Source organism: Anarhichas minor, unplaced genomic scaffold (genome assembly GCF_050575085.1).
Source record: "Anarhichas minor isolate MPS153535 unplaced genomic scaffold, ASM5057508v1 ptg000028l, whole genome shotgun sequence".
NCBI lineage: Eukaryota > Metazoa > Chordata > Actinopteri > Perciformes > Anarhichadidae > Anarhichas > Anarhichas minor.
This window is the reverse complement of record NW_027466474.1, coordinates 5,180,424-5,205,341: the sequence shown is the minus strand read 5'-3', so window position 1 is coordinate 5,205,341 and position 24,918 is coordinate 5,180,424. Positions and strand designations below refer to the sequence as shown.

The following is a 24,918-nucleotide window of genomic DNA, read 5'->3' as shown; positions in this document are numbered from 1 at the left end:
CAAAAGTCACACAGCTTACCATGTCAGAAAACTTCACAATGACCCAATTTGCATCATGATCAATATTTTAACTACAGAAGATGCAATGTGTTTCAAAGCTAGTGTAATGACTATTTACATGCACTCATCAAATAACCAGTCATTCCTACATTTTTTTTTTCTGTTGCAAAATATGCTGATGCACGTCAGATATCATCTCCCTGGTGGTGTTTCCTGATCATTGCTGCACTTCTACTTGTAACATAATATTAGAGAAAGTGCCTTCGGCCAACATGTGGTGCTTTGCAGAGGAAAACGACTCCTGTCTATTGTTGAGGTGCCTATTTGCCAGTAGGGGTGATCATCAGTTTTGCGTGTAGAAACAGAGTCGTCCTTCCCCCACCGCCTCTTTTTCTTTTCTTTTTTTTAACTTCTAGCAGAAGTGCGGATGTGAGTTGCATATTGATACGGAACAGGCCGCCAGTTTTGTTTTTTTGTTGTGTGTGTGTGTTTTTTTTTAGCAATGTGTGCTTAGGCAATGCTCGTTTCGTGGAGCTATGAATCCAGAGGAGCAGACGGTAACGTGGTTAATATCACTAGGAGTGCTCAGCTCGCCTAAAAAGAATATAGCGGATCCGGAGGAGTTTTTGAAAACATCGTTAAAGGATGGGGTCGTCTTGTGCAAGCTCGCGGAGCGGCTCATACCTGGCTTTACTCCCAAGGTGAGTTGTTGATTTAAGTCAATTTAAGTCAACGAACGCCAAACGATCGACGGCTCCTGGCGAAAGGAAGGGAGGGGTTTGATGAAAATGATACCGACAAGAACTTCTCCCTGCAGCAGGCCTTTAGTTTTTTTTGTAGCTCACCGTGCTCGAGCTCTTAAGTTTTAATAGCCGCCTGTGCGTTATGGTGTGGAGCCGTATGCATCGAATTAAAAGCTGCATTTTGTTGAGTTGAGACTTGTGGGATTTTAAGATGTGGTTTCCTGTGAAGCGAGCAAAAATGTTCCGCATTCTTGACATGAGTGACTCGGTGTGGACACCCACCAAAACAGGACAAATTCGGTAGGGAAGAGCGAGCGCGTGAAACATTAGACAATGACCATATTGGAGAGCTCGCGCAGGGGGTTACACGGGACGCAGTTTTTTCGACAACTTTTTTTCGACATGTTACTCCACGTTAACACCATGCTTAGCTTGTTGAGAAGTTGATAATGACAAATAACAGTTGCAGAGACAGTTCGTCACTTCCTCCTGAACGGCTCTTACTGTCACGACCTCCCCCTTTAGAAAAGAAACGGCGTCAAGACAGCTGAACTAGAATAAAACCGGAAGTAGTAACTTCTCTCTTTTATAATTAACTACCCTGCCTAGCTTGTTGCGCCTTCTGTGTGGTTGCCACACAGCCTGGACTTTACTCACAAGCAGCGAAAAGTCAAATTTGTCCTCCATATTTCCTTCTCGAACGTCTCAACGCGACCGTTAATAAAACTTTATTTTGAAAGTTTGAAAAGTGAGCGGATGTTTGGCTTAAATCCGGGTACTTTGATGATTCTGTGTTGTTAATGGTTATGTATGCGCGAATGAGACGTAGAAAGACTCCAGCTATTTAGTTAACTGCAGGTTTACCACACTCTGATGTGCTGCAGCAATGTTACTTTTTCTGTGCAACTGAAATGACAGCAACGTAGGCGTTACATACGTGCTTGTCTGTTGTTGCCTTCTAAGCCGTGGTTTGTGTTTATGCATCTATTTTGTGTGTGTGTGCTCAGTATTGCCAGGAGCCGAGAGCTGAAGCCGACTGCATTACCAATATCAAGGAGTTTTTAAAAGGATGCTCGTCCTTGAAAGTGGAGGTAAGTACTTATGTGTCTGTCTGGTTTCGTGTGCTTTGACATGGCCTGCTCTGCTCTCTCTTTCATTATCTCTTTACTTAACTCTCCTGAGCCCACTGCAGTCCACAGTGCACATTTTGACACGCTCTTGCTTGTGTTGTGATCTGCTTACCCTGCTGGCATCTGTTTTCCTCGCACGTCCATGCTGTCAGTCACTCCCACTCTGCAGACAGGAGGGGAACTGCTCTGACTAGTTGTTTTCAAATGGCCATAACTTACTTTTAAACAGTCTTTACTTCTTTTTTAAAATTCATTTTCTCTTTCATACTGCAGTGACATTGCTTTTTGTATTTTTTTGCAGCAGGTTAAAACAATCTCCTGGCCGTACACTGCAGGGCTGTATTGCTAAAAAAAAAAAATGAAGGTTCAAATCATTCACAGATGTTGGGAGTTTTCCCTGTTTCTGCCACACTGGACAGTAATTTCTCCTCCAGCTTCATAAATAGTCCTTTCTGGTCTTGAGTCACATCAGTTGGTTTCTTTAAACGGCTAATTGAGTCAGCAAGCTTCGCTCACTGCAAGTGGTTCAGTAGTCCTGCCCAGCTGGCTTGTTATGTCTGGGAGGTCCCCTTTGCTTTTATCCAGCCACCCTGCCGTAGCCCATAATTAGACCTTCTGCGGCCAGCCAGTAGCTCATGGTGCAGGCGTTTTTTTTTTTGCCTCTGTCCAATGTTACAAGTCGAGGGATGTCTGTGGTGCTTACAGCCGGCCCTACCCATCCTTATGGTCAGTGATGGTGGTGGTTAGAGAACTTTTTCTCTCTTTTTCTCTCCATAGCAAATGGTGGCTGCTTGTCCCGTGACTGCACAAAGAGAGCAGTTATACTGCTTTCACTTCTGCCCTGAGATGCAGAAAGAGGAAGCACCAATTACCGCTCAGTGCCACAGATTAGTTTTTGCTGCGTTATAAACTGCATGAGATGATTTATTATTTGTTGTGATTTTACACACTGCTACAGCTTCAGAGTAGCATGTATTCACAACATGACTCATTGAGACTACTGGCGCTGACAATGGTCACGATGGTCAATACTGGCAACATTTATTACTGGTCAATATTGTGACGTAAGACCCACATTCTCCATTTTGTTTTATCAATGCAAACGGGTTTTTCCCAGTATTTTCGACTCTTGAAACCAGTGGCACAAAAACGTTTTGCGTAACGTTATGTTTTTTTTAAGTGATGAAAAGTAAGCCGAGTAAATCGAAGTAGTCATGTAGACCCTACGGCCGATCCTATACCTCCAGATGTAATGGTCACACTTGCTTTAACTCTCGATGAGGTTCTACATAACCCATCACCAAGGCTGTACTACTCAAACTCTATATTTAAGATGTTTTATTTAAAATGGGAAACCTTATCTGCTAGAGGAAAGAAGATAGCTGTCTGAGACAGAGTGAGCAAGCAGTGTGACTGTGTGTGTGTAATCGCAAATGAGTCTGGTACTGTCTGTTTCATCACAAACCACTAAGAAAAATATAGGCCATGCTCAACATGTCGCCTTTTATCAATCCCTGTGTGTTTCATTGTGTGTGTGTGTGTGTCTCTATTGTTTGTGCCGTCTCTGTGTCCACTTGTTAAGCTTTACGGCTCAGATCTGTGCTGTCAGTAGAAGAGCTTCTCATTTTTTTTACTCGCTCTTCTTCCACATCTGGTGGATTCCAGCTTGTATGAACAGATGTGTTTGGGGTTTTTGGTCTGATGCCATCTTCTCGGTTCCTTTTCCACCCAGGGGTTTGAACCAGAGTGGCTATACACTGGCGAGAATTTTGGCAAGGTGCTGACCACTTTGATGGCGGTCAACTTTGCCACACAAGGTAAGAGTTTTGCAGTCTCTCTCTCTCTCTCTGTGCCTCCAGTCCCTCATATTTGGGGATTCTTGATGAAAACGTGTCCTCTCTGAAAGTACAGCATCAAATATAATTGAGTAGTAGCATTTGGTCTCACGTTACGGTAGCCTGATGTGTGAAAATAAATCCTGACTTCAATGGAAGTCCGTATATTACTCTACCTCCCCTGTCACTTGACGCAAACATTCCAATAAACAAGCTTGGATAGTGGAAAAACGGTACATGCCGCTACATATTAGCAGGTGATTCTTTATTTCCACATGTATGTGCTATGATGGTTTCACAGACTTTGTCCATGCAGCCATTGCAAATGATGATTGTGTGTGTGTGTGTTACCCGTGGGCAGCTGGCATGGCAGTGTGTGTTTGTGTCATGCTGTGTGCCATATTTACTCATGTGCATCCATCGAGACACCCTTAATAATATCCTCTTTTGTTCGTTTTATGTTTTTGACATTTGGATTGAGCTCAGAATTAAGCAAAGTGCATTATGTAGTATATCACACACACACACACACCCCTTTCTTCAATAAGGACGCAGCATAAAATGGTTCGCACCCCATAGGCTAATTACTTTGCTTTTGAGAGTCCTTGTTTGGGGGCACTGAAGAGGTTAAACCAGTCTCCCTCTAGTCTCCAGTTCACAGCGGCCAGAGAACCAGCAGCCTTAGAATTATTTAGTCAGCGTTTCTGGATCAATCGGCCGCCTCTGCGAGCCTCATGATTTATCATAATGTTGGATGCAGCACGATATTAGCGTTGCTGCGGCTCATAATTATTTTCCTCTCTGTTTTATTGATTACTCTATAAATGTCAGAACATTTTGAAAAGGTTGATGTCTTCCAGTTATTCAATTTACAATGATGCACAACAGACAAAGGCACCAAATCCTCACTTTTAATATGCTAGTTTTTGCAAATACGCGGCATGTTTTGCTTGATAAATTACCGAACGGATTCATTGCCGTATGATTTTTGACCCATCAATTAATCGGCTAATTGTTTCAACACTACATGATGTTATCGTCCTCTGGGGATATGTTACGCTCGCTATGACTTTGTTAACGCGTGATCAATCTCTTGAGTGCACTTAAATGAAAGGGGGAGGAGGCATGCCACGACGTGAGATGTGGACCAGAAGCCTCTGTCAGTACTCTGCCTCTGCTTGATATGCAAATCTTTTATAGGCTGGCTATGCCCAGCAGCTGTTCTCCCATCTTCAAAAGTGAACTTGATTGGAAGTGGATTAGTCACAAGTTAGTTGATATGATCAAACACAAGAGGCCTCTGTGTTTTCCATCAATTATCCTCTCCTGGCTTCGCTCCTGACATTTCTGTTCTCGGTATGAACGTTTGTTTAGGGTAAATGCTTTTGAACGTAGCCTGCATACATAAATAGCTGTGGTAACCACAGAGCGTAGCTGACAGAAGGGCTTGTTAGGCTCCTCTGTGGGTGTTGGGAGTGGCATGAGGGATCCACCATGAGCCCAACCTGCAGTACATGTGGACCGCCCCTTCTGCCCTCGGTGTCGCTTTCATCATGTCAAGTCAGCCCTCCCTGACGTCTCGGCATAAGGACAGCAGTGGGGAATCTCCAGCCTTTTACCATACATTGCATAGGCTCCACATGATCTGCTGAGGAAACAAGATTACACAAAGTGTTACCGTAGCACATTTTACTGCCCGTAAGTGAAAGTGCACACTTGCGTTTGTCAGTTGTATTGCTCCAATCTGAACTCCTTATTGGATCTGAATAAGAGGTTATTAAGGCTAGTGGGGTGCTGTTATTTATTTTCTTTCTTCTGTGATTTGCACGAGGATTAGACAGTGGACCTGGCCGCCATCCAGTTGGCATTTGATGGGCAGTCTGTCCTCTGTGATTGTGTTTCTGCTTGTTAGCTCGTAAGAGGTTGCAGGGGCTGCCATGTGTCACTTTTCAAGTGAGTACTGGCGACAAAAATTGATAGCTATGTCAGTGCACCTCAAGGACTGCACTTCCGCTGCAGGACAGCTGGCAGCTACTGACCATAAATCACCGTGACTCTGCTGCAGAGGCACAGTGATGACACTGTAGAGGGGAAAGCATGTCGGTGACATAAATTAGATTTTGCATTTTTCACTGAACTGCACTTCAGATAAGAGACAGGTTTGGAGGAAATTCTGTGAAATATGTGTCAAGTAACCAGAATGAATGTATTTGCTGAACCAACATGTAGACAGCAGGAGCGATCACTTTGTATTATGATCTAAAGGCTGCATGTAGCCATTCCTCCTACAGCTGCTTTATCTTATTGTGTAGCCGTGTGCCAGGTTTGGTTAAATCAGACGATTCTATGTGTGTGTGTGTGTGTGTGTGTGGGTGTCTTTTCTATCCTGGGGCTGTGCAGAGCAATGGACCATACTCGCATGCATTATCATCAAGATGTCAGCACCCAAAGTATGTGCGTCTGCCTCAACTGTGATGATGATGGGATGTGTGTGTGTTGCTGGTGAAGTTGTTCACCTGATGAGAACAAGGCCAGGGAGTCAAGGCTCAGACGTCAATGTAACCGATGTAAAGTCTTTCCATATTTCCTCTGTGTGTGTCCATAGAATGTGCTGCTGAGAGGTCATGTTCGCAGTCCGGCGCTCACTCTCCTAGTCAGTCGACATCTTCACACACACTCTCCAAATCCAAAGGCTCTCTGCGTAGACAATCCAAATCGGTGGTACGGTACCTTCTGTATTTTCTGTTATCTACGTCACAAGCTTGTTCACCCCAATTTGACTTTCCACATATTGCACATTTCTATCCTGAATTAGTCATTGAGTTGTTTACCTCAGATGAATACACATTTTCTTGCATAATGAAGAATAAGTATGTCAAGAGAAGCACAAAACATTTTCCACAAAGCCAAATTTACAAATGCAGATTGAAGATTATGTGAATACATTTTATAATTACATATGTACAAACACACAGATGTTTTTTGCTGATGCACCCAATTTGTTTGACCGTCTCTCCAACAGGAGATGCCTGAGAACGGTGGAGGCGGGCAGCTGATGGTGAAGGCTCGCTTCAACTTCAAGCACAACAATGAGGACGAGCTGTCATTCAACAAAGGCGACCTGATCCATGTGATGCGGCAGGAGGACGGCGGATGGTGGGAGGGCTCACTCAACGGCAAGACGGGCTGGTTCCCCAGCAACTACGTCCGGGAGATCAAACCCTGCGGTGAGTTTGGTCACACAACCAGGATCGTGGATTCCTGAGTGTGATGGTGCTGTAACACAAATGTTTAAACGGGTACAATTATGAAGTGAAGACATTTTGGATGGACATGGATGTAAACTGCATCTCAGGGTAGCAGAGGAAAACAACCGCAAGGCAGTAATTCGTTTTTTAAAATTAGTTGTTTAAAATTTTTGTCGAGATATTCAGTACGAAGTTTAAAAAAAAAAAATCTTTTTGATGATTATAATGCTCTAATCCTTTTTATTTATCTCCTCTACAGAGAAGCCATTGTCTCCTAAAGGCACTCAGCTGACCAAGAACTACTACAGTGTGGTGAGTCAAATTCATGTAAAAATATCATTATCCATTATGTCACTTCGCTTACACACAAAACAAGTGTTTTTATGTGGATCTTAATAATACGTAAAGCAGGAATTCACACATTTAAAATGTATTTGTCATTCTTAAATCTTAACTGTTTATCAGAGTTTGTCAAAATACTGGCAGCTCATACTGACTTAGTGACCATGGCATCAGTGTGTCTGCTTGCATTTTCTCACTTTTTAAGTGAACTAACGATAACAAAAGGACTGATGAAGTATTATGGACTAATAACAACAAAAATAATCCCGGGTAAAACTAGTTAATAATTATCTGAACAGTTTACTTTTAGGAGATATTGTGCATTCTTGAAATCTGCCAACTTTAACTGTTCTGCTGATTGTGCTGCTTCTGCAGGTGGTACAGGACATCTTGGAACACGAGCGGGAGTTTGTCAAAGAATTACAAACGGTGCTCAGTTGTTACCTACGACCCCTGCAAGCCAGCGACAAGTAAGATCAGATCCATTAATGGGCAAAATGCATCATCTAATCCACAGGGCAATGTGTAATTCTATACGCGTATTCTATAAACGAAATTAACGTTTCAGAAATAATTCAATATTTTTGAATTCACTGAAATTGTAATTGTGATAAAGCTCACTGTACTTTCATGTTTAACTTTCTTTCGTCATGTCTGATGCAGAACAGTCGCTATTGCTAATGCTAAATATGTGTGTGTTCAGGCTGAGCAGTGCAGACAGCGCCACCCTCTGTGGAAACCTGGAGGAGATACTCACCTTCCAGCAGGGACTGTGTGTGTCTCTGGAGGACTGTACCAAGTAAGTCATGCTGGACCCGGACCTCCATGGAAACTTTTTGCTGTTTGGTCAGTTTTGTTATTTAATAAACTCATCTTAGTGGAGAGCAAAGTTTGGACCACAGTGTACACTCTGCTGTGCTTGTATTCTACACAATCAAAAGCCTTTTAGAAGACCATTCTAGTATTCATTTATGTTTTATAGTAGGTCATTTACTACACTGCACACATACTATACATTGCTTCCAAGTGTTCCGCAAAGCGTACCGTACTTGATTACATTTTTGGAATCATTTTCTTCCTCCAAGACATTCTCTTCATGGCTCAGAAACCAACTTGGAAAGATTTAATTTTTTTTTGAAATAGTTAATCCATCATAGTCAACATGCAGCCCAATATATTTACTATGTTTGCAATCATTCATTTGGTGCATTCATGCACTGGTTGGGAAACTCTGGCATCCAAGGCTTCTGGAGAGAAATGGCTGTTAGGAATGTGAAGTATCTGCAGTTGTTGAAATAGTGTAAACTATATAATTTCAAGACCTGGGAATCGCTATCAAATTCAGTTTAAGAAATCTTAATATATTACGATTTTGTTGTTAATCTGTTAATCCGATGAGAAATCAGTTGAATGAAGACCTGTAATTTGCCAGAAAGTTATTGTATTCTGTCAGTAAAACATCTTTTGACAGGATCAAATTCAAGATGCCCTGAATAATGGCAGCATTTTAGTTATTTGGAAATTATTCTGTATATCATCAATGCAATTTTATACTCTCCTTCTTTCACTCAACCGTTTTCTTCTGTCTTCGCAGAGTCCCAGAGGGCCAGCAGCGAGTGGCGGGCTGCTATTTAAACCTGATGTGTCAGATCAAGAATCTGTACCTGGCTTACTGTTCCAGCCATCCCTCAGCTGTTTGCATCCTCACTGACCACAGGTCAGTCATGCCGCAGCTGTTCACCACAACAAAGACCAGTCTGATTCTTAATCATGAAGATATTTTGAGAATTGGGGTGAATAGTGCAAATGTAATAGCCCTGCTGTTCAGGTGACTTAAATGTGCCTCATGGTGGTAGACTCACTCAACTAATGAAGGTTACTACTCTGTGGTAGTAAATCCTTCACCCTCTGCTATAAACTCGGACATGCAGCCTGTAATGTGTAAAGGTTTCGAGGGTAAAAAAGGTTGGAAACCATTAACATAACCAACCTAAATGCCCTCAGACTTTGCTTACTCACCTGTCTAATTCACAGTCATTGTTTTCATATATTTTTGTTGACATTGTTCATTGATAGCTTCCAACCACACGGTGTCAGGCTTTCCCATCCGTAAGTAACCAGGGAGCTTACAGTAACTCAGCCTGAGCAGTTACACCGAGTCCCCTGAGTGCTGAAGGTTTCCTTCAACTCGGTCACTATTAAAGAGCGTCACTCTCACTGAGGGGCACCGGCTGATATTAATCTGTTTCGCATTGGTCAGAGTCGCTGTGAAACAGCAAAACAAAGTTTAATTGATATAGAGTAATGTAGAAGTGGCTTGTCCGATTCTACACAGTGAGCTGCAGGTTAGGTTGAATTACTCACAGGAAGCAGACTGTTGACAGGATACATTGTCATTGTGGTTATGTTGACAGGCAAGCGAGGCGCTTTTTCACAGTAAGCACATTTGCGTTTCAGTTGCAGGAGCCTTTTTCTGTGACATTCACATTTACTCAATGTTACCAGTTCGTGCTGCTACAGGATACCCTATGATTGAAGTTTTGGATCATGGAAACTCATGAATGGTGCTACTTTCAAAGCGCATTTTTTTAAAGTTTGCAGTGAAGTGAGAGTATATAGCAAGAGGAAAAGTGCAAAAGAAACAATGACCTAATTTGTCTTTTTAATGTTATTAACACCATTACAGTTATCTGTGGTCCATTCTCACATGTACAACAGGTGTGATAGGCTGTGGGTTTTTGTCATCGTGTTAGTGGTTCTTACAGCAATGACAAATGCATGGGAACCTTTAAAAAGTGGTTAGATATTTTAAATGTTAAGCGTTCGCTGTCACAAAATCTGAATTCTGAGAGTTTTCATAATGCAGCAAATCAGTATAGTATATAGTTTTGCCTTTTTAAAGGATTGTTTAATGCTAATTCTGTGGAAACAAATTTATATATATATATATATATATATATATATATATGATTCCACTTAACCAACACAGATAGCATAATGTTGTTAAATTTCTCTCTTTGGAAATTTTACTAGATGATAAAACCATTTCAGTGTGCAAAATGTATTAAATCCCAATACTACTGTGTGTGTACCATCTGGATTCACAGATATATTTTGTGAAAATTATAAACTTTATATTGAAGTAAATCTTCAAGTTGACGCAATGTTTCGTGTCTTTGAGTCGTCCCTGAGCCTTGACCTGTACAGTCGGGGGGTGCTGCTCTGCACACTGTAGTTTATCCCCATAAAAGAATCTTAAAAACCTAAACTGAGCTTGTTTTTGTGTGTTTAACAGTGAGGAACTAGACAAGTTCATGGAGAGCCAAGGAGCCAGTTCTCCAGGGATCCTGACCCTGACCACCAGTCTCAGTAAGCCCTTCATGAGGCTCGACAAATACCCCACGCTGTTGCAGGAGCTGGAGAGACATGTGGAGGTACAGGAAATAGAAATAAACTTACAATGTTTAAATATATACTGAAAAGATATGTAATTAAATATATTTCTTTGACAAAGGAATTGAAAATACTATCAGTGTGTTGTATTTATATATGTACTGTATATTTGTAACCACAGCCAACCATTTGTAGATTTGATTTTTGCCCAACAACTAAATGGCATCTAATGACTGACAATGTATGTCAATGGAAAGTTAAAAACCCTTGAGTCTTATGCGTATATTACATCATGCATACTATGTGCTTTAACATTTAGAGTTAGGCTGCTATGTTTGTTGATGTGTTGTTTTTTTTTCCTCCACAGGAAGCCCACCCAGACTATGCTGACATTGTAAAGGCAACGGCAGCATTCAGGAGCCTAGTGGTAAGTCTGGTAACATCCAGGGGGCTCTGCATGCTTACATTAGCCTCCAACTATATTATCTTTGTTCATCTTCACAAATTCGGGATTCGGCTTGTAGAGTACAGATCAAGGCTGAGTAAACGAGCTGTAAGCCTCTCATGTCGATTCTCAAATATTGGGTTGCATCTTGTTTCTGTCCATTTATTGATTTATCTTCCCAACAAAATTCAAGACACTGTTTTGTGTCAAAGGATAAAATGTGGCTTAAAGCTGGGGTAGGAAGTTATTTTTTTGGCGTCATTGGGCGTAAATTCCATAATTACGTTTCAAGTGGTCCGAGAGAAAACCGACTTGTCCTCGCCTCCTATTGGCTCTGTTTTTAGGCTTTAGAAAGGCTAGCCGGTGACGGGAGACGTTGGGCAATCACAGGTCATTTCAGAGAGAGGGCGTTCCTATTGGCAGTTAAATGCAGATGCACAGCTTTTAAGAAAGGCCTCGGCGCTTGCGTCCTGTCTGAACAGCTCAAATGGTTAACATGTTGAATTAACCCATAGACCGGCATGCATAAACGGTCAGACATGTTCTCTGTGGTTAACCGCTGACATCCCTCCTGCCGACCCCAGCTTTAAGTAAAGTTGCTTTTCAACTGTATGTTTAGTCTCTAATGTTAATCAACTGACCGTATCACTCACATGAAATCAGTCTCATGTTTGGGTTATTTGTGAGTATTTGTATAGTTTTTATGATGTCACCTTTGGTTGTCAGACGGGTAACACACAAATTACATAACGTAGCACTTTAGAAACAAGAGGGAGAGAGGGTGAAAGAAACAATGTCCGTGTGTGCTGCATGTTGATGAACATGTTGTTCCTGCAGTGGGTGTGAACTGAAATGGCACCTTTTAGAAGAGTTGGTTTAGAAACACATAACCGCACTGTACCTGAGTGAACATCACTCTGAGACACAGTTTCCTCGGTATAGCTCGGGAGTTCCTAGTAAGAATAGTTGAGGTGACTCACATGTCTCTTCAGCAGAGCTGCACAGGAAAGCGGGAAAAAAAACCTTCACCCGATACCCACTTGTAATTTGCAAGTCTCGTTTGTCTTTGTGTTTTCAAGTGGTTGGGTAGGCAGAGGCTCATGAAATGCTACTTACACCTCTGCAGCTCTCCGTGTTCAGAACTTCTTTTTTTTTTTTTTTGTGCAGTGGAAAATGGCATGTCATTTTTCCTGTTTGAGGAGGGAGAGCCCCTGCCCAGCACCTGAAAACATGCTACTTTATTTTGCAGGTTACTCCATATACTTATGACAAAACAATGTACACAGTAAATATTGAAGTAAACATTTCCATTTTTCAAAGCCATATCCACAGTGGGAAGAAATCCCTGCTGCTCATTACTCATTATTTCTAAAAGACAAGCAACCACCTTGTGTTGTACGAGTGTGTGTCACATACTTGACATTGGGTAAATTGGACTGGAATTCTTCAAATCCAGTAATCTAGAAAAGATTTCAGCAAAACTATTTCCAGATCAGCTCTAAGTTCTTTCCAATTTTATCCAGAGTAGCCCTATATATCTTATTGTTCTAATGAATTATAAAATGTTTTTGCAGCTTCATGCTTCATTGACGTGTGTGTGTGTGTGTGTGTGTGTGTGTGTGTTTAGACGCAGTGCCAGGAGCTGCGGAAGCGCAGGAACCTGGAGCTCCAGATCTTGTCAGAACCAGTGCGTGGCTGGGAGGGAGACAGCATGAAGAGCCTGGGTTACGTGGCCTACATGTCCCAGGTCCACGTAAAAAATGGGTCCAGTGAGGTGAGAGACGTGTCGGGTTTGACGAAATACAGGAAGAAAGCTGTAGATTAGAATCAGCTGGGTTCAATTCAGTCAAAGAGAATAGAAGGAAGGGAAAGTGTTCAAGGATTTATTGCATTGCGAAGCCCAAAATGTGCTTTTGCATGCACAGAGAAGACTGTAAGACGGACTTCCATGAGCTTCTTTTGCCATCTCTAATAAACTTTGGAATACTGGGGTCATTTCTCGTCACATTAAAATGATCATATCCATTTCTCAATGAAGCCTACTGGGTACCTCTCCTGCTCCCCTATAACATATAATTTACAGTTAGACATGCAGTTGTCATAATTTCACAGTCAATTAAAAAAGCTGCAATTACCCTAAATAGTTCAGGAAATGTGCAATAAATCTTATGTTCCTTCCTTTCATGAGTCCAAATTTAGATGAGGCCAATTCTTTTATTTTCACGGCCTAAATGCTTTATTTTAGATCTCTATATATCATACTTTGTCCTAGATTGAGAATGCATGGGGTGTTGAGGTAAGCAGACAGAGGAAGTGTGAATGGCCCCTCGAGGTGAAGTGCTCTAGATTTGTTTGACGAATGCTAAGTCTCACTATTACGATTAACAGCCCTGATGCCCAGAAGTGTGTCATTATTTAAAACAAATGTGAATAATATAACTTAGCCTAAATGTGTTATAGGGTTCCCAATGAACCGTGTGTGCAAAATGACAGCCTCCTCTTTTGGTAATTCAGCATCCCCCTCGTGTTTTGTAGCAGAAACCTACAGTATGTAGGCCATACGCGTACTGAAAAACCAGCTCCTCTTTCTTATGTGGTTTCTGTGCAGGGGTCGACTTTGAGTCGGTGGTTGGAAGGAAGAAAGCCCAAGATAGACATTTGGATTCACCCTCCTTTATGTTTTTATCACTGCTAACCGCTTTCCAACCACCATACTAATCACCATACCAACTGTCTTGGCAGCCTGTCTTATTTTCCATCTATATAACAATCAACAGCCTTGCCAAACCAGTTCCTAGTTGCTAACGTGAGCTAAAATATGCCAGCGTCAGCTATAATGATGGTTTCGTTTTTGTCTCTTTCGTGCAGGAAAAAGAGGAGCGCTACCTAATGCTGTTCCCTAACGTGTTAGTCATGCTCTCTGCCAGTCCACGGATGAGTGGCTTTATTTATCAGGTGAGCAACACAGTATACATTATGTCTCCTACATCAGTCCTTCATGAGTATTTATTTCCTATTTGTCTGAGTTTTCATTTTTGTGGGCACATAATGTCATTCATTTCAGGCTATAACAAGATATAGAAGACAAGTCCTACTTATGATATGGTGGTATCTTATTTCCTCTCCCTTTGCTTGTCCCATTCAGGGAAGACTGCCACTGACAGGCACCACTGTAACAAGACAAGCAGAGGATGCAGACAATGGCCACTATGCCTTGGACATTACAGGTTTGCATCTGAAGCTCTGGGGAAAATTCTGACTCATCTTCTTCAGTTTAGTCGAAGATACAGCAGTAATACAGTGTATTAGATTGTAACCCAAATAAAGAATCGTAGATGAAGCATCAGCCAAATAAAGAGTCGTGGGACTGTCTTCAAAACTCTTACAGTGTTCTTACCGTGTCTAATCCCAGGGAACTAATTCATACGACAATACTTAACATTTTAAATGTAAACTAGCTGTCGAGGCAGTCCTTCTCCCTGTCGAATATCCATGCTGCTGGCTGTACACAGTCTGAAAAAAAAGATCAGATTTGCCTCAGTTGCTACACACGTGTATATAGATAGAGCATTTGACAGTAAAGGCCTTTAAACGCTGCTGGTGTTTTTTTCATTTGATTAATTTGCACTTCAATATATTTTTTGAACTGTTGTTTTTGTCATGAATACTTTCACGAAAATACATTTTTCTGAGCTTTCGCAGCGTGAAAAAAGGCATCAAACAGTCATGTTGTGCAAACGGGGTTGAGCTGCACCTTTTCTTTATATTTATATGAACTCAAAAGCTCCTCCGTAGTCCGAACCATGACGGCAAACTTTTAACCGTGACCGAGGCAGTGCATACCAGGTCCATTCCTTCTGTTCTTACCTTTCACAATAAAAGCCCTGGACATACAAAATTCACAAGCGGGTATTTTGCATTTTTGTGTAGTTTATTTGTCACGCTCCAGGTGTGTGACGGTCTTAAGAAATGGAGGTCTCCACCAAAACATGTTGCTTTTCTTGCCTTACACTTTATTTTGCGGCATCTTTGTGTGCAGGTTGTCCATTTTGCGTTTGATCGTGTGTGTTGCTAAATTTTGGGGGACATGTGAAGTAGACTTGGACCTCTAAAAGACCCCTGCATTTCGTGCGTGTGCTTTTGTGTTCATGTGCTGCAGGAGGCATGATCGATCGTTTTACAGTGTTCTGCAGTAGTGCCCAGGAGTTACAAGAATGGCTGGAGCACCTTCAGCCCTTTACCAAAGGAGGAAGCCCTGCAGGAACCATCTCAAAGGTTAGGACACACACACACATACAGTAAACCGTCAAAACAATACCAAGAGTGAACCCTGCAACATGCTGAGGTGTGAAAAACAGACTCATCTTTCATTACACCTATGATTCCCACCCACTCCCTTGTCTTCTTTCCTTTCATCGTCTCACGTAGACTGTAGAGGGCAAGCCACTGAGCATGGTCGGCACCCCCACTCACCTGTCCCACCTGGGCAGCCTCAGCGCCGTCAGTCGAGGCCCCCTGGAACCGCCAAAGATCAGCAAGCCCTGGTCTCTCAGCTGTCTGCGCCCCGCGCCTCCCCTCAAACCCTCTGCTGCACTGGGATACAAAGAGGTAGGAGGTTGTAGAGTTGCACTAACAAGTCTACACACGCTTGATGTGCATCTTTTTTAAGCGGTGGTGCAGTACATTGTTAGTCAGAAACCGCAAGAAGTCCTCCTCCACTTCAAGTCCCTCTCTGTGGCCCCCGTTTCTGTCTGTACTTTATTCAGACCTCCTCTAGTCTGTTTCACACAATACTTTCCACCAAACACACAAATAACACAAGTGAGGTTGACACACGCCTTTAATCCAAATATTGTGACTCATATTCAGCAGTATTTAAATTGATATTCGTGCCGCAAACATCACTGCAACTACCTACAATCGTAATCTATTGGCATGTTAGCCGCCTGTAATGTAATTTTGTACCAAAGCAGCTTTCAGTATTTGTAGATAAATGTTAGATTTGTAACTTTTCTGCTGTGGCTGAACATTTTTATTCACCTTTATTAACTACTCCTTCGTGGCGTTTGACATGTTAACATAACCTAAACTACATGTGGTCACACAGACTCTAAAAACGTTGTACTGTGCTGTGATGACAACAGGAAACTCCTTCACATATGTAGAATAGTACTTTGCACAATGTGTGGGCCACCTAAATATTGTACATGACTGTTATTAATAATGCAGTAAATAGAATATGTTTAACACGACTTCAAGTGTGTCTGAAACATGACGGAGTATGAGAAGTATTCTGAGAAGGTTAATTCCAGTAACAAAGTCTCACTGGCATTGAGTGTACCAGTGGTTAAAAGCTACTTGGCTTTGAGGGTGTTGGAGCTCTCACTCTGTAGTCCACGTGGGAGGTAGAAGCTTTAACAAAGTTATCAGTTGGCTCTTTAAAACTTTCAGTTAGCATGGACAGTCTAGGGATGTGTTGAATACAGTAAACATGCGACTAGGCACTTTTTTTGATTTAATCTCTGTACTTGTTAACACTAAATACACACGTATACTACACGAGCTGATTCTTGTCCACTGTGACAATGGAACCAAGCAGACTTGTAGCTATTTGGCTCTTTTTACTCTGCCCTGCAAAGAATGCATGTATAGTCCCCTGAATGCATAACCTTCTTTCTGCCAAATTCTCCATATATCTCTTTTTTTTTTAACTTGAAGTAATCAACCTATTCTGCATAGACAAAGAATTGGTGAATGGCAGAGTGGGGTATACAAATGTTCACCATTAACTCTCTATCACACCCTTCTCTCGTCGTATTTTTTCATGCACATTTCCCCTTTTTCTCTCTTTCTCCATCCTGCCTTCTGTAGAGGATGTCTTATATCATGAAGGTAAGGTTAGATCACACTCTGTTTCTATCTGTGTGTGTGTGTGGATAAGGATGTGGGTTAGGGGGTGGGGGTGGGATGCGTTTCTGATGGGGTTTGCCTATGTGTGTGTGTGTGTTTGCCCCAGTGTTGCGCTGGCATGCCATTGCTCTGTTTGCTTCACTCCTCTCTCTCATTGTCATCTGTTGGTTTCCTGTTTTCTGTGGCCCTGCGTGTCTGCTCTTTTTTTTTTTTTCTTCTCATTCCCTTTAGGGAGTCAAGTTAAAAACAACCTTTCTCATGCAACAGTAGTAGCCTACTAATTTCTACTTGCGGGTGCAATTTGTGGACATCATGAACACAGTCATGTCATTCAGTCCTGAGTGAGTTACTTTGCACATGTGTGACATTTGAATAATCAGCAGCCCAAATATGCTGTCATGGGTGAGATCATGTCTCTTTTTAAAGGGGAACTACAACTAAATTAAGAATTCCAATATGCTATTTCCTTTTAAAGCGCTATATAAATAAAATGTATTATTATTGTTATTTCCATGGCCTAGGAAAGTTCAATCAATATTTGTGAACATGAGCTAATGTCTCGCTAGTGTCCATCATCTATAATATCTTTCCCAATAGACCATTTCACATTAAATTAAAGATTACGTCTCGTCAACGTTAACACCCAATTGATATCGGACCTCTCAAAAGAGATATTGGTCGCTAACGTTAGCTAAAGCAAATTTTGTTAATTGACGAACAAAGTAGCAATTACTGGAGTAAAGGCTGTAAAGGCCCAGATTTATGTAGACACATAAACTTTGACGATTAGCGCCACCGCCTGACAGTAATAAGGAAACATTATCCTGGGATCTGGCTAACGTTAGCCCTCCTGAATATGTCATTAACAGTTTGATGGCTGGTTAGTTATTGATAACAAAGAAGAGCATCAACTCGGCAACAAGTTGAGTTGCGTGACATAAAGACCCTTTCTTCTTTTATATTGTCCTTGTTGCAGTGTATGTGAATGACATCAGCCGACAGGAAATCAACATCGACCCAAGCAATGCAATTCCATTCAAATGGTCTATTCATTGTCTACTGAGCAGTACCAGACTTAATACTTGATGACATCACAGATTTTAATTTAGCACTCTAGAATTGTGAGAGTGTTGTTCATGTTTAATAATAATTTTGGACTGTCTTAGACCTCAGGAATAACATGTATGAATTTTGAAAATGCTTGGTTCCCCTTTAAGTGGATTGCATGTTTCCTGGAGAATCAGACTGGAGCTATGTTTTCCATGCATACAAATGTGCAATTGTATTTGACGTCACAAGGACTCCTCTATGTCTGCTCGATGTAAAGGCAGTTGTTCAACACGTTGGACAAAACAGCGTAATAAGGCTATCGTACGTCTCAATCTCCCGGCTTTAAAGTGACGCAAATATCACAGGACATGTGTGCACTGCGCATAATGCACTATTGATGTACATCAAGCAGGTGGATGGAGCTAAATCTTGACACAAATTGCAGTGTGCCACTGAATTGCACATCACTCTACGTCACCTCTCCTCCCACCCTTGTATACAATGAGAACACCAAACCAACGAGGAAAGAACCTCAGTAAAAGTCAGGAAAATGTGTTTTGTGCCGTGCGCTTGCATTCACTCTCATCCATGAACCCCTTCAAATGTTGATGAGGTCAAAACTCAAGCAACACTTGTAGTAGCAGTTTTGATCTCTTCAGACTTTTCCCCTTCTCCATGCACCCTTTGGAAGTAGGTGAAATTGGGCCTCAAACTCCCACTCTCCATTTTATAGTCATATGATGCTGTCAATTATTCCTCCTGATTCTCATGAGGGACTTTTAGGAGTCTGTGGTAGAGTTTGTGAAAGTGGATTCTCACTAAATTACTAAAACAGACAATTGCTTATCATCTATTTTCCTGTTGCGTGTTTGACTAAGCCTCTCATTTCCAGCGAAGGACATGGGGCAAATTACTTCATGTGAAGTATAATAAGAATATGACGTTTAAGTGCCATAAGTTATCTCCACCCATCTGCATTAACATGATCACCATGACTAAACCGTTGATTATTCATCACACCTCAGCTTTTATTGTTTGCAGGAGAGGAAACAGAGTGCGCTTGTTTTCAAACCCTTAGATCAACCCAGAAGCAAAAAAAGGAAAATATCTCATTCATAAAACCGCATCATTGCGGTTGGAAAGATTGTAGAAAATCATGTGATAACATCTCGGCTTCCTTTCCCATAGCTTTGTCAACACTGTATCCCACAGGTAAAGCTTGAATATTCCAAGCTTTTTTTCTTCTTCTCCTTCCCCGCCAGTAGTCAGTGGTGGGTCAAATATTCTTGATTTAATAAGTACTGTGAAAAAACGTGTTTTTAATTTGTCTTTTCTTGATGCTGCGTTAGGCAGGATAGCACAGATGGATCACATGGCTGGGTTGGTCACAGTCATCACCACACGCTTGCTGCCTTGTCTGTTGATGGAATTTTGTTCTTTTGATGTTGTTTGTTCATAAGGGATGCGCGTCCCCCGTAAGCTTGCATTCTGTTTGGTTTGGAACCTCCGCTTTACAGGTGTGTAAATGCAGTGTGTGTGTCCTTAGAGAGAAATGTACTGAATTTGATGTTGGACTCTTCAGGACTCCAGCAAGAGCCCGCGGCCCATGAAGAAGTTCCTGCCAGGCAATAGGAAGAAAGAGCGGAAGCCCTCTGATGACGAAGTTCAAACGAGGAAAAGTAGGAGTTTTATCTTCCTAAAGAATGATAGATGGCTTAATACTTGGGAGTGTCCACATGTGATGTCATTGTATGTCCACTAATGCAGTGTGTAATGCAAAACAGGAATGCATTTGTCACCATCTGCTGAAGTTTGTATTGATGATATTGATCATCTGTGCTCTTGACAGGCACGGTGGCGCTGGAGGAGGACGCTCAGATACTGAGGGTGATTGAAGCGTACTGCACAGGGGCCAGCCAGCATCAGGCCACCACAGGTGTGCGTTTATGTAAGGAAAATGTTTCTTTAATGCCTTCTTAGATTGCACATCTTCAACAGCTGATAGAGCCATAAATCAAGCCTGTGTGTGTGTGTGTGTGTGTGTGTGTGTGTGTGCGTGTGTGTGTGTGTGTGTGTGTGTGTGTGTGTGTGTGTGTGTGTGTGTGTGTGTGTGTGTGTGTGTGTGTGTGTGTGTGTGTGTGTGTGTGTGTGTGTGTGTGTGTGTGTGTGTGTGTGTGTGTGTGTGTGTGTGTGTGTGTGTGTGTGTGTGTGTGTGTGTGTGTGTGTAGCGGTGCGGAAAGAGTGCGTCCCTCAGGTGCTTCTGCCAGAGGAAGAGAAGATCATTGTGGAGGAGATGAAGAGCAACGGGCAGACAGTTATTGAGGAAAAGTAAGCATATTATTACTTTTGGCAAACAGCTTTATCATGTTTTTCACTGTAAATGGATTCAGAAATGTGTTATTGGTCTAATTCAGGCTGTTGAGGAATGAATCCTCGCACAGTATGATCTTTGGTTGAAAGGCAGGATAACCTGGATATCCAGGTTGTACATGATACATGAGCAGATGTTTTAAAGGGAACAATAAATGCATATTGTCTAGCAATACTTACTTGTTTTTGTGTTTCTTTCAGGAGCCTGGTTGATGCTGTGTATGCTCTAAAAGATGAGGTTCATGACCTGAAAAAGGTAAGCGTGGTAAACCCCCGAGGCCAAAACACTGTTTTCCAATTTTTGACTATTTTGCCTCCATAACCATTCTTTTTTCAGACTAGTGGAAATACAACATCCTAAGTACACATTTAGGTGTTTATTTCACTACACTCTGTCTATTTGTGTCTGTAGACTTCTCCTAAATTCATTCATGTATGTAAATGTATCGGCAACATAGTTGTGCGTCCTACTTGTTAAGGGTGCGATTGTGTTTGTTGACATTTTGGGGGGGGGGGGTTAGGAATGTGGTTAAATGTACTAGAGACAAACCGATATTGGATTTCAATGAAACCGATCTGTTGATAATGTATCAGATTACATTTTCATCTTTGTATCTTATAATCTTTTGTTTTCACTTTTACCAACATGCCTCTTTCACCATATAGTTTTCAACATTATATAAAAATGTATCGGGCAAAACGGTTATAGTAACTTCATCAAAGAAAAAGCACATTATATTAACATCAAATGAGATACAGATATAGTACATCTGTCATCGACTTGTATCAGCCTGTAATGACGGCTTGCTGATGCATCAGTCGGTCTTTAGACTGTATAAACGAGTTTGTCCTTTTGTCCGCTTTTCCACAAAAAGTAGCATGTTCATGCAGGTTTTTTAAACAACTGAAAAACAAGTTTAAAATTGACTCCTTTTTCATTGCCAGTCGACGAGTATTCCTTTCTTTTTTTGTGTCGCGTCTTGACTGCACAGTCGCGCCTAACAGGGTTAGTAAACAGTGAAAATGATATGGCGGTTACTTCACTTCTCCATTTTACGTGTTACTTATTCAGTCTCTCATTCAAACTCTCAAACCTGAGCTGGTGATTGTTAGAACAGTGTAAAGACTTACAAAGACAGCTGTGATGAGTTTTATTTGGTTTCTGTCGAGTTTGAAGTGTGTTTTTTAATAATCAGTGAGGTCAAATTACAGGTTCTGTCAGTGGAGTCTTGTAGCTTTGAGGAGCGCATATAATGATTCACATCTAACTCTGTGAATTAAGGGTTTATTTAGACCTCTGTCAAGTTCCAATGAAGTTTGTTTCCATAATCTGCGATGTAAAATGACTGTTGTCTGTTTGGATTCTGGTGTCTTTAAGGAGGGAATATTAATTGTATGTTATTAATTCGTAATAATTGTCCAAATCTCTGTTGATTTTATTTATCATATATTCACTTCAAAAGCCAGATGTTAGTGGGTGTTAGTGGTTTTTCTGTCCAGTGGGAAAGGGGCTTAAGACAACCTGTCCAATACTGTCATTGTCTGCATGTTTTACAGGAGAATAAGTGGATGAAGCAGTTTCTGGAGGAGGAGCAGAAGTCTCGCAAAGAGCTGGAGAGAGTGGTTCGAAAACTGGCCAAGCAGAAGAATGATTGTGCTTGGGAGGACTGAGGCCACTGAACACATCCACACAATCATCCTCACCCTCGTGTGGCTCTGTATGCGTGTGTGTGTGTGGGTACATTTATGTAAGCGTGCTTGTGGAGGGTCAGCTGTGTGTGTGTGTGTGTGTGTGTTTGTGTATCTGTCTATGTAGCGTCTCCATATTTCAATCACACACAGCAGAGTGGAACTCCCTCGCTGACAACGCTGCTTGGGAGGTTCTACGTTTCAAGTGCTGGAGCTTGATTTGACATTCTTGATGAAATCTAATCTGTCTTCCTGATCCAGCCTCACTAGATGAGACCAGAAATATGCTTCTCCACAAAGCAGCTCAGCGAAACCAAGACTGGTGAAGTGGGATGTTTCGAACATGCTGCCTCTAGGCGACTGGCACTGTGAACACTCCCCCAACAAATGGGACAATTTTGGACAAGGAAAAAAACACAAGATCTCCGCTGCTTCGTTTGCTTCAGTTGGAAATAGAAAAAGGAGTACGAAGCCATCAAGTCCGATAGGTGTTCTCTTGCATGCACTTCCGTTATCAAGGGGACTGATTTTTCTTTTCTTCACATCGTGAATGTTTTCGTCATTGTCATGTTTTATTTGTCAGAAGGACACCCATGAGTCATTGAGCTTTCATGAGTGTGAGCGATTGCCATTTTTGTACCATTCTAGACATTCACATCACACGGCTCCACACCGTTTTTTTGTTGGCGTTTAAAGCAATTCAAACAGGTTAGCTCATCATGCGACATTCAGTTGTTTCCAAAAGCAGCCCTTGTTCATTAAAAAACTGCATGAATGTACAGTGTTTCTACAGTGTGAATTCTGCATCAGAAATGTGATAATCAAGATATTCAGATATATAGTCCAAAGCTATCAGGGATGCAGCTGCATAATAAAATAGAAAAAGGCTTCGCTATGTATCATTTCTATACAAGAGAACGCAAATAATGACATAGATGTCACCCCTACTCTTCTTACTAAAATATATTCAAGTATGATTTTAGCATATTAATTACATAGCCTTGCGTTATTTTGAATTTTAAAAGAATATTCATTATTTATTGTTCACCCAAGCATTTATTTGTGGTGTTGGCCTTATTGATGTAGTTTTGCTGCCTTTACTTCTGTCTGGAATTGTATTAAACTACTCCAGGAAGAAAAACATCCTCATTTTGGCCAAGGGAAAATAGACATTTTTTTTCATCTCAAAAGAGAAAAAAAAAAAGTGACTTTAATAATGAGTCTGACTTGAGATTTCAGAGGTTTTTGTTCGCAGCCTCTGTGGCCTCCTAACAGGGTCCTGCAGAGCTGATAGAGACGGGAATCAAGCCGAGAGATTTATTTGCGGGTGTTGAGTCGAGCTCAAATGTTCAAGTGCCTCCCGAAGGGGTCGATAAACTTTAAGAGTTTATGACCGGACTGGGACTAAATGCATGATTTATATAGAAAGTGTCACAGGTGGTTTATCGTAATATTTCAATAAGAATAGCTCAAGCTTAATGGGTATATATATATATATATATATATCGGGTCTGAAAAACATACAGGGCTTTGCGTGCTATTTAAGATGCAGCCTCTTTACAAAGACCCGCTGCGGTACATTTCCTCATGAGGTTGAGTGTGTGTGTGTGCACTGTCAACACTGTTAGCTACTCTTGCAGCACTGCAGAGCAGCTGTGGATGGAATTGAAATGCAATAAGTGACTGCTTTACTGGCTGACCTCTGGCTCACCATGGAAGGCCAGATTTGGAGAAATTGCAATATTAAGAAAAGAATTAACCCAAAAAAGGGCCACACCATGTGGTCAAGCCACCACACTGTCAGGCTTTTCATCATTTGCCATTTGCCTTGATTTAATCACATCTCTTGGTATTGATGATTGTTTAAAGATCACTGTCCAGGTCCCAATTTTCATCACACATGACCCAAAATATTCCAACATTGTCGTAGTGCGCAATCACTGTTGGGATAACATGTTCCCTGTTGAGATTAACATTATTGCTGTTCCTGTGTCCTAAATTGTTTTCATTACGTACCACATACTTTAGTTTTCAACTCCAAATATCCTCAGCGAGCACTTACTGGTGGGAGGTTGAGCTCCGGTTTCATCTTGTTTATCTCCAGACCACTGTGTGTATTGTTTTTGGCAGGTTGTTCTATGCAATTGTTGTTGTTGCAAGTATTGTAATGCTTTTTTTTTTTTTCTAGACACTCTGTACTTTGTGTTTGGTATGGTCATCCTGGTCATCCTTTTAATAAAAGTTTAATATAATACTTTTTGACGTTAATTTCACGAAGGGAGAAATGGAAAACTCCAAAGGTTTGGAACACATATCGCCACACACACACACAGTATGAGCTGCATGTTCCCTCGTTCACACTGGAACATCCACCCAGACAGGCTTTTCCATGCAGCATTTGGCGCATGTGCGGTTCAGGAATTTGTGGGTTGTTCAGATTTCGGTAGCGAGCAACCCTTCACAGGATGGAAGCAGTGACTAGAATAGATGACTTCCTGTGAGAGTGCGTCGCCTCTGCATCTGTACACACCTCCATAGAGATTCACACTTTCCATTCTGCTTAACTCTACGACAGTGACATGCCAGACGCTCTGCCAGGTTTTGTGATGTCTGAGGTGCTAACTTTAAACCTCCTGGTAGAACCTTTGCATTACTCACCAAGTACTTTCAACACTTTATATTAGTCAGCAGACAGGTAAGCTTAGGTGTATCCAGTGATTTAAATTTAAAAAAAAAACTAGGTCAAGGTCCAAACCGTGCATG

At 41.5% G+C, this 24,918-nt stretch overlaps 1 protein-coding gene across 4 annotated transcripts; it reads left to right on the top strand.

Moving 5' to 3' along the window:
- The first annotated feature begins 251 nt into the window (after positions 1-251).
- arhgef6 (Rac/Cdc42 guanine nucleotide exchange factor (GEF) 6) lies at positions 252-24,409 on the top strand. Of its 4 annotated transcripts, none has more exons than XM_076103119.1 (22): positions 253-701; positions 1,751-1,834; positions 3,606-3,690; positions 6,314-6,429; positions 6,731-6,935; positions 7,216-7,268; positions 7,674-7,768; positions 8,002-8,097; positions 8,893-9,015; positions 10,594-10,732; positions 11,059-11,118; positions 12,764-12,910; positions 14,005-14,091; positions 14,282-14,363; positions 15,296-15,411; positions 15,565-15,744; positions 17,008-17,028; positions 19,679-19,775; positions 19,946-20,032; positions 20,325-20,424; positions 20,668-20,722; positions 22,024-24,409. In XM_076103119.1, the coding sequence occupies exons 1-22, from the start codon at positions 537-539 to the stop codon at positions 22,135-22,137; spliced, it is 2,307 nt and encodes a 768-aa protein (XP_075959234.1). In that variant the 5' UTR covers positions 253-536; the 3' UTR covers positions 22,138-24,409. The 4 variants fall into 4 exon arrangements, with proteins under 4 accessions (XP_075959236.1, XP_075959234.1, XP_075959235.1 ...); XM_076103118.1 differs by having other exon boundaries at positions 255-701; positions 19,946-20,044; XM_076103121.1 differs by lacking the exon at positions 17,008-17,028 and having other exon boundaries at positions 252-701.
- Positions 24,410-24,918: the final 509 nt, after the last annotated feature.